This window comes from Martes martes, assembly GCF_963455335.1.
Source record: "Martes martes genome assembly, chromosome: 15".
In the NCBI taxonomy this organism is placed as follows: domain Eukaryota; kingdom Metazoa; phylum Chordata; class Mammalia; order Carnivora; family Mustelidae; genus Martes; species Martes martes.
This window is the reverse complement of record NC_137903.1, coordinates 8,791,723-8,806,329: the sequence shown is the minus strand read 5'-3', so window position 1 is coordinate 8,806,329 and position 14,607 is coordinate 8,791,723. Positions and strand designations below refer to the sequence as shown.

At 48.0% G+C, this 14,607-nt stretch overlaps 1 protein-coding gene across 1 annotated transcript in view; it reads left to right on the top strand.

Moving 5' to 3' along the window:
- The window catches only part of LMX1A (LIM homeobox transcription factor 1 alpha), a gene marked incomplete at both ends in the record, with an annotated part of 154,503 nt that overhangs the window by 103,820 nt on the left and 36,076 nt on the right, over nucleotides 1-14,607 (top strand). Inside the window, one exon of the mRNA XM_080824411.1 lies at nucleotides 2,304-2,536. Coding sequence (XP_080680537.1) covers nucleotides 2,304-2,536 — 233 coding nt within the window. The remainder of the gene's footprint in view (nucleotides 1-2,303; nucleotides 2,537-14,607) is intronic.

The following is a 14,607-nucleotide window of genomic DNA, read 5'->3' as shown; positions in this document are numbered from 1 at the left end:
TTTGGAGATATAATAAAATGAGTGCTATAAGGAGTGAATCCCAGAGATAGTTTTAGGGTATATTGTCTCTGTGCTTATGCCAAAGGGGTTGCCAGAGACAGTTACGTTATCGAGAGGCAATTTTAAAAAAGAAATAGATCTTTAAATTGTCGTCTGTCACAAACTAGTCTGAACTGTTACTGATCTGGGTTGGGGAGGAGGGTCGAGGAGAAGAATTACTTTTATTGGGACCTACTGTGTGGCAGCCCCTGTGTGAGGCTCTTTACATGTGTTATTTGAGGAGAACAAGCTAGATCCATGGGTCAAGTCAAATCAACCTTTACTGAGTACCCACCTTGCACAAGAGGCTGTGGGTTGAGAATTTTCCAGTCTTCTTGCAATATAGGCTGTTGGCAGGAGGAGTTCCAAGCACGGGAGAAATGAAAGGATAAGACGAGATTACGATGTTTCATGTCAGCAGGAGGGAGTGATCACCCTAAGGTTTCTGAAGCTGGGAGAGGTCGTCTGGCCTAACACCTTAGCAACATCCCGAGGACAGAGGTGCAGAGGGGAGGAGTCCTGCCGGTGGTTTTGCCGGCCGCTCTTGGTGTAGCCGGTGGCAGACCGCAGGCCTCTGGATCTTGCTGCTTTTTTCGTCTTTTTTTTTTTTTAATGACTTTATTTATTTGAGAGAGAGAGAGAGAGAGAGAGTAACCATGAGTGGGGTGATCGGAGTGGCAGAGGATCTCAAGCAGACTTTGAAGCCCAATGCAGGGCTCGATCTCACAACCCTCAGATCACCACCTGAGCCAAAACCAAGAGTCAGACACTTAACCAACTGAGCCACCCAGGTGCCTCTCTTGAAACCCCTCCAGGAGGCTACTGAATGAGCAGCCCAGACAGGTCACATAAAGGTGTTCAAAGGAGGGGCCATTGCTTTAGACCAAGGCAGGGCAGGTTGGGGCAGGATTCAAGAAGCTGGGAGCTGCAGTGTCCTGAAGGGTGGGTGGGATTTGGCTAGATTAAACGGAAGAATGGGCCTTGCAGGAGGGAAGGATTGGCCTCCCAGGAGGGCAGAATGGCCTTAATCGGCCCAGCGGCAGGAAATCAGAAACGCAGGCATGTGCGGCGACATCACCATCACCGCCAGCTCTGACTTCCAGGAGCCTGGGAGCCAACCCCCCCACGCTCCCCGTACCCATGCTGCGGCTTCTGTCCCCACCTCTCTGGTTCCCTGCTGCCACCCACTAGTGCTGGCCCTTGTCACTGGCAGCGGCTTTCCCTCCCTCGTCTCTCTGTCTCCACTTCCACTCTACCCTTCACGCTACAAAGAGTTCCTTTGCCTCAACAGGGCTCTTATCACGTTAAAAATTGTTCAGCGACTCCCCATCGCTTGCCAGTGATGTCCATCCTGAGCATGTGAGCGGTTACGACGGGCCTCCCCCGCTCCCCTTCTGGAGGCGCCCCTCCTCCAGCATGCTCGGAGCTCCCTGGGCTTCACACGGGCTGTTCCCTGTGCCTGGGATCCCTTCCTCCCACCCTGCTCTGCCATCAGCCTGCCCATCTTTCTGTCTTTCCTTTGAAGGAGATTTCCGGACCTCATGGCAAAATGCAAATTGCCCTCTGTGCCCCCGGTTGTTCTGCCCCTGAAACCATTACTTGGACGAGCCATTAGCCTGAGCTCATTTCCGAAAGGCATTTTCTTTTACTCACCTTGGCATCCGCTAGTACCTGCTGCTTTGGCTGGGCACAGATGGGCTCCCTCTACGCGGTTTGTTGGAAATAACCGAAATGAAGTGAGAAGTGCCGAGAGGGAGGCAGGATCCGTGGAACGCCAGCACGGGAAGCTGGGATTGCAGTTTCTCTCTCAAAAACCAGATGATGCATCAGAACATCCCGGCCAGCTTGCTAGAGGCACATTCTGGGCCCCCCCTTTTGTATACTGATGGGCAGAGACGTGGACTTTTGTGGTCCTGTTATTTGGTTTCAACAATAAGCTTCCCCAGGGATTCCGGGCAGCCTCCTGGCACCCGGGTGCAGACCTCCATTTGGGAAACACAGTGTCCTACACGCACACCGGTCACACCCTGGGCTCAGACTGCTCCCAGCGCCTCTGCCCCTGCTTTTCTTAAGCCTCAGTGAGGAACTCCCTGACCCCTTCGGTTCCACCCTGTCGGGGAATACGTCACCCAGATTTCCAGGGTCTTCTGTTCCGATCGTCTTGACCCCACTTCTTGGAATCTCTTTTGCGGATGGCCAGAGGGCAGCTGGGCCCGATCAGACTTTTCTCAATGACCTTGTTTCCCTTTCTCCCCTGCCGCCAGGCTGTTTGCGGTCAAATGTGGGGGCTGCTTCGAGGCGATCGCGCCCAATGAGTTCGTCATGCGGGCCCAGAAGAGTGTGTACCACCTGAGCTGTTTCTGCTGCTGTGTCTGTGAGCGGCAGCTCCAGAAGGGCGACGAGTTTGTCCTGAAGGAGGGGCAGCTGCTCTGCAAAGGGGACTATGAGAAGGAGCGGGAGCTACTTAGCCTGGTGAGCCCGGCAGCATCAGACTCAGGTGAGTGCCGTGCGGAGGGCAGGGGGATTTTGGGGCGGGGGGGTGGAATGATGGGGTGAGCTCACGGTCTGCATCGCTCTCTCCCCAGAAGCCCAGCCATAGGGGCAGCCCAGCCCCATGGCAGAGCAACTGTGTGCATCCCAGGCAGTATCTTTGTGAGGCTGGAGGGATGTTTTACTGGTCAGAAATTGTTGTGAGGACACGTGACACGTAACACGTGACCTCCAAATTCCGTGGTGCACAACTGGGAACACGTGTGTTCACAGGCTAACGGGAGGGACTCTGCGTCAGGCTGAGGGTCTGCAAGTCACCTGGAATCCGCAGAGCTGAGCTCCGGGCTGCAGAGCAGGCTCGGGTCTGCTCGGCGCGGTTCACACCAGGATACCGGCTTGAGACACAGCAGCCACAGGGCAGGGTCTTCTCTTGGTGGCGCTGGAGGGGACAACCTTACGAGTGCATTTCAAGCCTCTGCTCCTGTCACGTGGGCTAACAGTCCACTGGCTGAAGCAAGTTAAAAGCTCAAACCCAAAGCCCGGAAGAAGGGAGGTATACTGCACGCCCCACAAGGGCCCTGCTAGCGGGTAGATACGTGATACAGTTAAAGGGGAAGGAGGCATGGGAACCAATCTTTCGGTCTGTTTCTCCGTCTGTCATGTGAGAAAGCTGGAACCTACCTGAGGCTCGGTGGGTCATGGAGAGAAAGGAGCCGGAACGTACTTGTACCAGCCAGCTGACCCCCACCCTTCCTGCCTTAGAGCGGGGGAGAGAGGGGATGGGGAGCTCCAGCGACCGCACAGGGCGGGTTTTGGAAGGCCAGAGAAACTGAATTAAGTGTCCAGCTTGAGCACGTGTCTGTCCCCACCGCGTCGCATTTGTCTGGCTTCGCCCCTCCCTTCTCCGGATCCCTGAGAGCCACGTGGCCTTCCTGACTCTTGCCGTTGCCAGTGTCATTCCCACCCCCGGAACGTGGCTGTAACCTCCTGCTGCCCACCTCTTTGGCCGCTCGGGGGGCCTCTGAGACCTCCCGCTCTTCCCCGGCCTGGCTGGACCCCAGCCCATCAGCGTCCCCTGCTCAGCTCCGGGCCTTAAACTCTCATTCCCCCTCTGCCCCTCTCCCGGGCTCTGGGGTCTTGCCAGCATGTTCTTTCAGCCTCCGTCTCGGGGCTCTTGCCCCAGGGATGAGTCCTCCTCCTGGGCCACCCACCCCACTTTATTGCAGTTGCTTTTCTGGCTCTTTGTTGTTCTTGCCAAGCGCTAAGCCCCGAGAGGGACGGCATGTGTCTCTTTCGCCACCGTGTCCCCAGGGCTTAGCACAGGCCTGGAACACTCAGGGTGCTTGGTAAACTCTTACAGGAGAGAGTAAACTCTTGAAACAAAGCACTGTGGCAAGACACTCGCGTCCAGGGACTTTGGGGACAGGTGGGGTGGGGCCACCCCTATCCCCCCAACCCCCTCCACCCGCTGGATGCACTGCTTAGAGCCACGTGATTGCAGACAGCTTCCAGAAGCTCCCTAAGCCTCAGTTTCCATAACTGTAAAGTCACGAAGGTCATGCCTCCCTGACAGTTTTATTAGGGGGAAGAAGAGAGAGAGAACGAGTCCTGAAGCCTGGCACGCACTCTAGGCCGGCGGGGATGCACACCTGCCAGCGGTGGAAATTCGCAGGCGGCCCCTTTGCTTCCCCGACCTCCCCACTGGTTCTTCTTACCTGACTCTGCTCGGAAGCGGACCCCTGGACAATCCCAACTCTGCCCGTCTTCAAGTTTTCCTGGATTCGTCTTAACTCAGAAGCGGTTTCTCCTTTTCAGGAACACTGCCACTACCACTGCCGCTTTGGGAATATCCTGCCGGGGTAACTGGGCCCCTCCTGAACCAAACTGTATGGCCTCCACTCTGTATAAGAAGGTCAGCTCGGCCTGGGGTCCCTCTTTAGGTGTCCCCAACCACTGAGGCCTCCTTCCCGGAATATTGCAAAATCTTCAAAATCCCGGAGGGCTTAGGTGCTATGGTGGCCAAAATGCCAGTGTGACTTTGAAAAGGTAGGCACACGCAGAGGGACATGCCATTCTTTCTCTCATGGAAAGACGTGCTGTGGTCTAGCCCTTGTTGGCACGATTGTGTAAGGCTTGACTATGAAGTTATGCAGTTGGCCCTGTGTTAAAGATGCTCAGATTTTAATTGACTACAGAGTTAGGTTGAGGCATGAATGTACCGTACCCCACGTCCCACCCCCTGTGCAAAGACCAAAAAAAAAAAAAAAGCTGGATCTGAGCAGCATTAATAGAAATAAAATGTTCAGAGCATGGGAACTGCTAGGTGCTTCCTTTTCTGACCCCGTTTTGAGCAACACGTTCAGTTGTGAGCATTTTCTTTTGAGGCTGCTGCAGACACAATAGAGCTTTCTGGTTCATTTATATGCACATTTATTCGGCTGATGTACCTTGAGTGCTTGCTTTATGCCAGGGATGGAGTCAGAATGGGAATGATGAGAAATGATGTGGGGGTGGGGAGATCTCTAAATCATGTCAGATGAAGGAAGTATAGGCTTTTTAGGCTAGAAAAGTAAAGAAGACATGAGGACATAATTGTCGTCTTCCCAGGGTTGGATCGGACCTATTTCTAACTTCAGAGGGCAGACTTGGAATTCATTCAATTATTTAACAAAATCACTGAGTATTTACATTATAGATAGGAAGGTAAAGACCAGCAATTCGGACTCAACATGGGAAGTGTTAGAATGTCATCTTAATTACTAGAGCTAACGAAGAGTAAATCTACTCGAAGAGGTGGGTGGTCCACTTGTTGAAACTAATATTGGCATGATGGGAGAGGAGAACGGTTCGAGAAGACACCATTGTCCCTTTCGACTTGAAAAATCTATCCTTGGTTAATAGCTTTGAGCAGAATGATATTAGAGTTTCAGCTGGAACCAAGTACAAGTTTTGTACCACTCATTTCGTCAATTACATAAATATTGCCTGTCTGACATCATAAAATGCCATGGGCCAAATCCTGCCTCACTAACGAGAGGATAAGCTTCTAAGAAGCAGGGTTGTAGGTTTTCATTCCTTTGTCCCCTCAGCAAAGCTTAGCCTGATGCCAGGAGGAAGTGATCAATAAGTACTTAATGAGCAGAATTAAATCTTCAAGGAAAGGAGTCCTCCCCGTGTGGGGGTGCTTAGAGAAAGCAAACAATTTTAGGATGCGTCCCAGCACAAACACAATTTCGCCTCTTCTATCTGTCCTGATTGCTTTCTATATCATAGGTACTTGGTAAATATTTGCTGAGTGAATGATTGAAGGGGCCGTCATCTTTCCGGTTTTTATCAATGACTTAGATGAAGACACGGATGTCAGGTTTCTTGGATTTGCTGATGACACAAAGCTGGCAGGGAAGGCAGGTGGGGCAGCTAAGATTCTCCAGGTTCAAGAAGATTTTGACAAGCTCACAGAGTAGCACAAAGTCAGTAAGACGAAATGGAGCCACTGGCTTCCGAAATTCAATAGTCATATCATGGCACAGGGCCTGTCGGGGTGGAATTCCGCATGGGGTTTTTTGTTGGGCGTGGGGTTGGTGGGAGTCACGAGGAATTGTGTGTTAATACAACTGTAATGTCCCTGACAGGTAACTGTAGCTCCAGGTTTGTATGGCTTAGTGAACATTTAGGTCTTGGTCTCATTTTAAGTAATGCATTTTATTTTATTTTGTTTATTTATTTTTAAAGATCTATTTATTTATTTATTTATTTGACAGAGAGATCACAAGTAGGCAGAGAGAGAACAGGAAGCAGGCTCCCCGCTGAGCAGAGAGCCCGATGTGGGGCTCGATCCCAGGACCCTGAGAGCATGACCTGAGCCGAAGGCAGAGGCTTTAACCCACTGAGCCACCCAGGCTCCCCTAAGTAATGCATTTTAGGACATCACTGATGAACTAGGGAGAGGGTCCTTATGGGAGAGGCTACCTTATGGAACCATAAATGCCTAAAGAAACTCTGTATATTTGGTTCTGTGAAAATAAAGCTAAGGGAAGTAGGGGAGTCCTACCCAAGGGTGCAGACCTGTGTCATGTGGACGAAATGACAGGTTTTGGCGTCCACCAAGGGGCAGACTAGACCCTTTATGAGAAGTGGAAAGGCTTGTCTCTTCACGTTTTAATCACAGTGGGTGGAAGACAAGACCAACATCCCCTACGGCCACTTAAATGGAGGATTCTGGAATCTGTGGTTTTCTGATGCTGACTGTTCTGACTTACAGAAAAGCATGGGACACAATTGCAGCTCTAAGGGACACCAAATTCGGAGACCTTTAGCTGCTGGATCTCTTTTCTGGTGTGGCCAGAAAGCCTTTTATCCTGCTCCCTGCTTTGCCAGTGGCCTGGAAGCAATCTCTCCGGAAGGATGGAATTTAGAGCTGGAGTCTGACAGTTTTCTCTGGGCTGATTGGGCAACAGGGATGCCTGGGGCCTCCAGGATTGACCTAGGGAAGTTCATCCCTGTGCTTTCCTCCTCGGTCAGAGAATCACACGGGCTTGAGGGGCTCTCCAGTTCACACTCCCATCGGATGCTCATGAGGCCTCTATTGGGGTGTCTCAACCATGGGGAATGCTTGGCCTCCCATTCTGAGTGTGGATTGTCGGAATTGTTAGACGGAGCCCCAGTGTCTGTCTCCACGTGCAACCCCAATGTTGGCCTTGGTTGTACTTTCTAGAACTCACAAAATCAGCCAGTCTCCCTGACACGTGGCAGCCCTTTGCATTGCAGACGGAGAGGCTTTTACTCCCTGGGTCCTCTCTTGTCCTGTTGCATTCTTCCCCTTTCTTCCAACTCTCCCGTCGAAGAGAGTGCTCCATCTGGACGCACGGCAGTCTCTCTAGAAGGTACCATCCAGAAGGACGTGACGTCTTTGACATGTGGTCTAAACTAGCACAGTGCTGTTACTGCTCCTTGTCATGCATGTCCTGTTCTATTGATGTGGCCCATGATTTCATTGGCTTTGTTGACCTGGGTGGGGGTGGGGCTTTGGGGGCTGATCCTAGGCAATCATAGCTCCTCCTGGGTGGGTCATGTTGCATGTCTTAGTTATCTACCGTCTCATATTTTGACATCAGAGGTCATCTTAGAGTGTCTTGTGCAACAGTTTTAAAAAATTTTATTTTGAAATAAAATTTTAGATTTATGGAACAGTTGCAAAGTAAGACAAATTGTCATATAGCCTTTAACTGGCTTCCCCTAATGTCAGCGTTTCACACTGACCTGTACGTTTTGATAAGTGTGTCATGTGAACTAAGGAGTTAACATCAGTCCGGTACTGTTCACTAGACCTTAGAAACTAAAGCTATGCTTTGATTTTGTGAGATTTTCCACTAAGGTCTTTATGCATCCCGGGATTCAATCCAGGATACCAAGCTGTGTTTAGTTTTTTGTTATTTTTATGTTAAATTGATTTTCCTTTTTATTCATTTTTGGGATCACCAAGAAATGTCTAGTCAGAATTGCATTTTTTTGCCCCTTCCTCCAACAACATCTTTTATATTTTATTTTCTTTTTTCACCCCTCAACAGGGACTCAGACTGTGTTTTTGGCTTGTTCTTTCTGGGGTATGTTGGTTTAACATTTTAAGGTTTTCTTTCTTGAGGACCAGCATGCATTTCAGATTATGCCCAGCATTGATTCCTTGGACATTATATTCTTCCAAGTTTCAAATCCTTAATTCCTCTCAGTTTACTGACTCTTTCGTGGTCAGAACCAAAGTCCAAGCATAGTTGGTCCTTGGTTGGTCCTCCATTCTTCCCTTTATCTTCTGAGAATTGAAACCATCAGTAGGGTAAGGCAGGGCTCTCTCCGGTTCTCCACTTTTGTGGAGGGATTTTCCCAGAGGAAGCCCTGGGCCACGAAGGCCCCATCACGAGGCTGTCTTTCTGCAAAGGAGGTTTTATGTTTCAGATAAATACAGCGATTCCGTGGCCTCTGTTTTTCCAGTTGTCCGGATTGCTTGGGGAAACTCTGCCCCTTCTGCTTGTGGCTGACACTCACCTGGCCTTCGCATGGTGCCTGGTATGCAAACAGGTGCTCAGGACACGTTTTCTTATTGTGTGAATAAATTAACTCTGTCCTGTTCCTGTTAGCCTCTGAGAGCCGTAGTAGAGAAGCACCGATCTCCAGTATGGCTTTTTCTTACTGGGGCTGGAAAGCAGATTCTTTACACGTCCTGAAGTTTGGGGATCCTTCTTCCTTCCTAATTTTCCTGAGGATATGGGCTGTTGCTAGTTTGGGAGATTCAGATGCCTCTCTTGTCACTCCAATTGTGCAGTGCATCTCTTTCCCCTTTTTTTCTGGGTCAGGTTTAGGCATTGGTTTTAATTTCCTTCCACAGCCTTGGAACTGATTTTTTAAAAAATTCACAACAGAAGCATTTCTTTCAACCTATCTTGGAACTCTTGGTCTCCAGTAAATTAAAGCAGAGAGGTAGTGGTTACCTCGTAGGTTTTGGAAAATGTTTGACTGTCCTATAGGATTATAGGACTTGTCAGTTCATGGTCATGAATTTCAGAATGCAAGATTTGAAAGAAAAAGTCAGTGGGAGGTATGAGGAAGTGTCATCTTTCAAATGCTAATGCAAAGGGTGTGAGGTCTAAAGTTAGGTCTGCAGTTGAGTCTTGCCCTACACTGCCAGCACTCCCCGTGACCTTGGGAAAGTTACTTTCCCTTCCCAGGACTCTTTCCGGGTCAGTGAGAGGTGATCAGGGGCCTGAAACTTGGTCCATGTCCGGTAAATGGCAGGCATTGGTCTTATCTTCCAGTGCAAGGGTTGGGGAGCTTGTGGCTCACACACTCACTTCACGAAAGAGCCATCATTTTACAAACATCTCATCTTCTGTCTTTGGTGTTCTGTTTCAGATGCTTCTGGATAGCTAACCTGGGACCATCTGAGGGTAGTACAGAGAGAAAGGGCCTGTGATTTTGGGTGGCTAGGATGTGCAAACTACAGATGGACTGAGTCACCCCACGGGCCTGTGCGTCTCAGAGGGGCTCCCCAGTCTCTGAACACTGGAGCTCATCCTACATCCTGGAAAGTCTGTGCAGAAGGCCAGGAAGACACAGTCTTGTGGTCACTTCTGGGACTTAATGGGAATTTTAAGCAAGAACAGAAAGCATGTGTTGACCTGAGCTACCATTCTTTTATTGACCGGGGAACTGAGGTTTAGAGGGATTCTGATTTGAGCTCTTTTGAGTCCCAAAGTATCTTCTTATTCCTAAAGCTGACAGATTCTGGGATGTGGTCATCCTGGGGGTGGATCTCTCCGTGCTTCTTGGTCCGAGGGTGGTTGTGTATCTCCCACCTTCAAATGAATTGATTTGGAGTGGATTATGTTTCTCTTCTGCAGCACTAGTCTTTGAGTTCAGGAAAGACATTGAACCTGACAGTTACCTGTTAGTGAATGCACTGTGTTCCCGAATTGGCCTGTTAGGATCACTCTGTTACCCACTGTAATCTATTTCTATCCATCCGGGCAGCCACCTTATCAACCTTTAACTCAAAAGATATTTCTTATAGATGCCTGCCTGGTCCTAGGCTCTGTGCTAAATGCTTTGTTTCAGTTGCAGAAAAAGAAGGGCAGATGAGTTCAAGAGTACTGAACAATGCAATTCAGAGAAACATTTCAAAGCCAACCTCCTGATGCCAGGGGAACAGTGGGGTCCTGATATAGAGTGATACAAAGAGGCTGAGAGCTGGGAAAATGGACAGCCTCGAAACTAGTTTTGTCATTCTTTCCTTTAAGAAACGAAGGGGTGAGCCATTAAAACAACAAAAACCTTACTAGGTATTAAAATACTCTGATAAGTAGTATAGTTTTTTAAAAAAACATATTTCAATAGTACTTTATTTATTTATTTTCCTATAAAGCAGTGTTTTCAGAAGACTCCCCAGCAACATTTTCTGGAAAGTTTTAGCTACAGATTGGCAAAAAATATACATATATTTTATCATGACCTATTATACACATTTGTGTGTGGGTATGAAATAAAGTTTCACCACTTAGACTGACTTACTGTCTACATGTCGATATTTTTTATTCTACTTATTTTTTAATTGTAGTCTTATTTCTTTTAATGTTATAGCCCACCAAAGGATAGTGACCTGAAGTTCGAAAAATACGGCTTTAAGGGCAATTTACTTACAAACCCTATCCCCAGCTTTTAGAATTGGTATGGATTCTTCAAATTTCAAGCCAATAACTATGTTGTAATCTTCTATATATACCCCTCTATGTCGGGTGCTGGGAATAAGACTGAAGACACGGAAGAGATCAGGTGGCCCCAAAGACTTGGCCCAGTGCCCTGCCCAGAGTAAACACACAATAACTATTACCTGCTTTCATTGTTGTTAGCATTATCAAGGGGACATGAAAAGCACACGTATTTATTTCATGACTAACACAAAGATCTTTGTGGACATTTTCTGACTTATTAATCTGGCATTTCTGGAAAGCAGGGAAGAGAAAGTTATGATTGCCTGAGCTCTTTACTTTGTTTTCAAAATCAGGTTTTGTCTCTTGCTAGTATCGCTGCCTTGAAATTGACTACAGAATTATTTGTTGCGCTGAGTCTGGGGCTCTGTGCTTCTTTTCTCTTCTGAACCTTTGTCTTTCCGTGTATTTGTTTTGTCTTCATATTATAGATGGAGAAATAAGGACACAGGATACTTGAGTCGGGGATAAGCCAGAATAAGAACTTAATTCTACCAATTACCAAGTCAGGACACTTGATACTCAGCCTCTGCTCTAATTGTGAGTGGAGCAGAGTTTATCTTTCGTGCTTGAAAAGTTACAGGCAACGTACAAACTCAGGCGGTGCATTATCTCTTTTCTGTCAACTGTAATTTAATTTTGGGTCTGTGCTCACCCTTAATCATTTTAGTAGAAATCATCATTTAAAATTAGTGCATTTCTTTCAGAGCATATTTAACCTGTCATAGTGTGCCGTGTGCATTCATCTCCCTTGCACAATCCCTGGAAGAAAAAAATGGATCGAATAGATCAATTTGATCATGGAAGAAAAAAATTGATCAAATGGACAACCGATCCTTGTGATGTTCACATGATGATGATGTTAACACATTTGGAGCCCTTACTCTGCACCAAGTAGTGCCTCAGGCACTGTAAACAAATGAGCTAACCTAACCTCATGTCAAGCTGATGTGGAAGGCAATGTTATGATTATTCCCATTCTTCAGGTGAGGAAGGAGACCATGGAAAAATCAGTAATTTGTTTAAGGTCCTATAGCTAGTAATCGAAGGAGCCAGAATTGAAACTAGGGCAGTCCAGCTCCAGAACCTGTATCAGGAAGCACTATGCTGTGCTGACCAACTGCTAAAAATGTGAGGTCTATGAAAATAAGTTTACACTCCCTTCCGAATCAGTCAAAAGTTCACCTTCTGCTCTAACTCCAGATCCTCCTTAATAATTAATCACTATCGCTATACTTCTCATGGGCGTCTCCTGTAAGGACGTAGGAGGCTTTGAAGGATCCAAAGACAACATGGTATAGAAATATGGAAGTACTTGGAAAGTGCACACAAGAAATTTACTGGTTTTGTTTTGCTTTACAATGATTCATCAAACTTCTGCTCCTGTGGTGATCTGATGGTTGTAGGAAAAGCCAATTTTACATTTTTGTCCAGATGAGAGGTATCAGCTGTGCAACCCACAGCCCTCATTAATTAAGTGAATAAAAGTACAACAGAGGAGTAAATCAGTCAATATCAAAACTTCTAATAGGCTTTGCCGATCTGCAACATCCTACCATCTGTTCTGACCCCACTTTCAGGAGAAATGCACTCAGATATGTTTTTCAAGTGGCAGTGTTGACTTTGTACTTCTGTCCATCTTTTTTTTTTTTTTAGGATTTTATTCATGAGAGAGAGATTGCCGTGGGGGAGGATTGCAGTGGGAAGGGGCAAACAGACTCCACATTGAGCACAGAGACTAACACAGGCTTGATCTCAGGACCCTAAAACCATGACCTGAGCGAGAAGAAAGAGTCAGACGCCTAACCTACTGAGCCACCCAAGTGCCCCTCTATCTATCCATCTGTCTACTGGATCCTTTTTGAGTACAATGGCAGGACTTTGCAGTGTGACTAGTGAGCATTAGGAATGAAGTCTCTGGCCATGGAGACCCAGCGTATGACTTTGGCTTTTCATTACCTGAGCTAAATGACCCAGAGACTCTGTTTACAATCATGCGGGAAAGGTTGTGGGAGTAAGTGCAGGGAAGATGCTGATTTTCTTGCACTGCCTTGCCAGCCAAGCCCATTGACTTATAGATTTCCAACCCAGAGGTTTCACGATGGATCCAAAGATGTTTTAGACCATATACTGAGCAAAAGGGAGAACCACCTCCAGTATTTCTCTGTATCTTGATGTCAGTGACCTAGGAGAAACCCCGGAGTCTACTTTACTGAAGGTTTGGTCACAAACCAGGCTACAGCTTCCTCTGAGCACGTTAAGGGTATTTGGTGCTGTAAAGGATATGGAAAACCAGGCAGTTTAAGAACCACTTGGATTCTTACTGGTCCAAATCCATGTTTGCTCGCTGGGACCCAGGGGCATGCTTCCTTTTTCTTGGTGATTCTGAGCAGGGATTTGTGATTTGTGATGCCTGAACCACATTCCACTGATGAATGGACCAAGCTGGTATTCACGGTGAATGTCAGGAAATTTCTTGGGAATCTGTGAGTGTGGTAAGGTAGTGGCTTGAACCAACTCAGCATCTGTTCCGTGTGTGGGAATTTGCTGAGTACCTGCATTAGGCAAGGACTGGGTCTGGGGCATGGGGGAACCTATAGAAGTATATGAGAGCTGACTAATGAGTACATATTTTGAGCATGGACTGTGTAAGACCGGCTAGAGGTGCAGCTCATATCCTAGTGGAGGACAGCCAATAATCAAATAGATAAGCAAAATTATGGCTCAGATGACAGTGACTCTTCAAAGTACTCACCCTATAAGATTTATTCTTATGTATTTAAAAAAATACTTGGGCTTCTATGGAATGGGGGTCTTGAGTATATAAGTGGGCTGGGGTGCTCCTGGGTTTCCGGTTAGTTTTTTTTTTTTTAAAGCTCCCTCCTGTACAGCTGAAGGTTGAGAACCACTGCCCTAGCAGGAGGTGAAGGTCAGGGGGATGGAGTCCTGGCACCTCAATCAGTGTTTTCACCCAGTGGCAGAGCTATGGGGCCAACCAGGGAGATTCTGGAATTAAAACAAAAGGCAGCTCTTTCCTCAATAATAAGCAGGGTTGTAAGATGTAGCAAAGAAAAAAATCTAGTTAAATCTGAGTTTTTATAAACCATGTGTTAAAGGATGTCTCGTGCAATATAAAATGATTGCTTATCGGAAATTCAAACTTAATTATGTCTCAGATTCGGTTAACCGGCAGCTCTAGAAGCAGAGAGAGGTCTGGTGGGGGTACCCGCGGCTCGTGGTCCCTGCTGGAGCCTGCAAGGTGTACAGAAAGATGGTTGGTCCGTCGGTTGGTTGGTTGGTGAGAGGCAGACAGGGAGCAAAGGAATTGTGTCCTCCCATCTCCTTCAGGGCAGGGGCTTGGCACGGCCACAGAGGCAGCCAGTGGGAAGGGCCCGTTACCCTGGCAACTCCCTCCTGCCGTGGCCCACAGGGGTCTGAATGGCACCCCAGCTCGGCGGTGGGCTGTCCGATGGCCTTTCTTTGGGGCGCACCTGTTCCCTCTGACGCTGGGCGGGAGCCCGTGTCGGGCACTGGATGCCAGGGAGCCGGGCGCTGTCCAGGGCGGGCCGCAGTCGCCCCGCCGCCCTCCCGCTCTTCAAAGACCCTTTGGAGACGGACGAGGGCGGGCACAGAAGCACCCCCGGCCGGCCCGCAGTTTGATGAGAAAATGCAGATAAAGAGCCCGGCGGTGGGGCCATATGTTCCCCATAATCTCCAAAGCCGTCACTTCAATTAGAGCCTCCCCTGAGTTCTAATGCCCGATCCTGAGTAAACAAGCCGCCCTGAAAGAAGAACTCGGTTTCCAATTAAAAGTGTACTAACA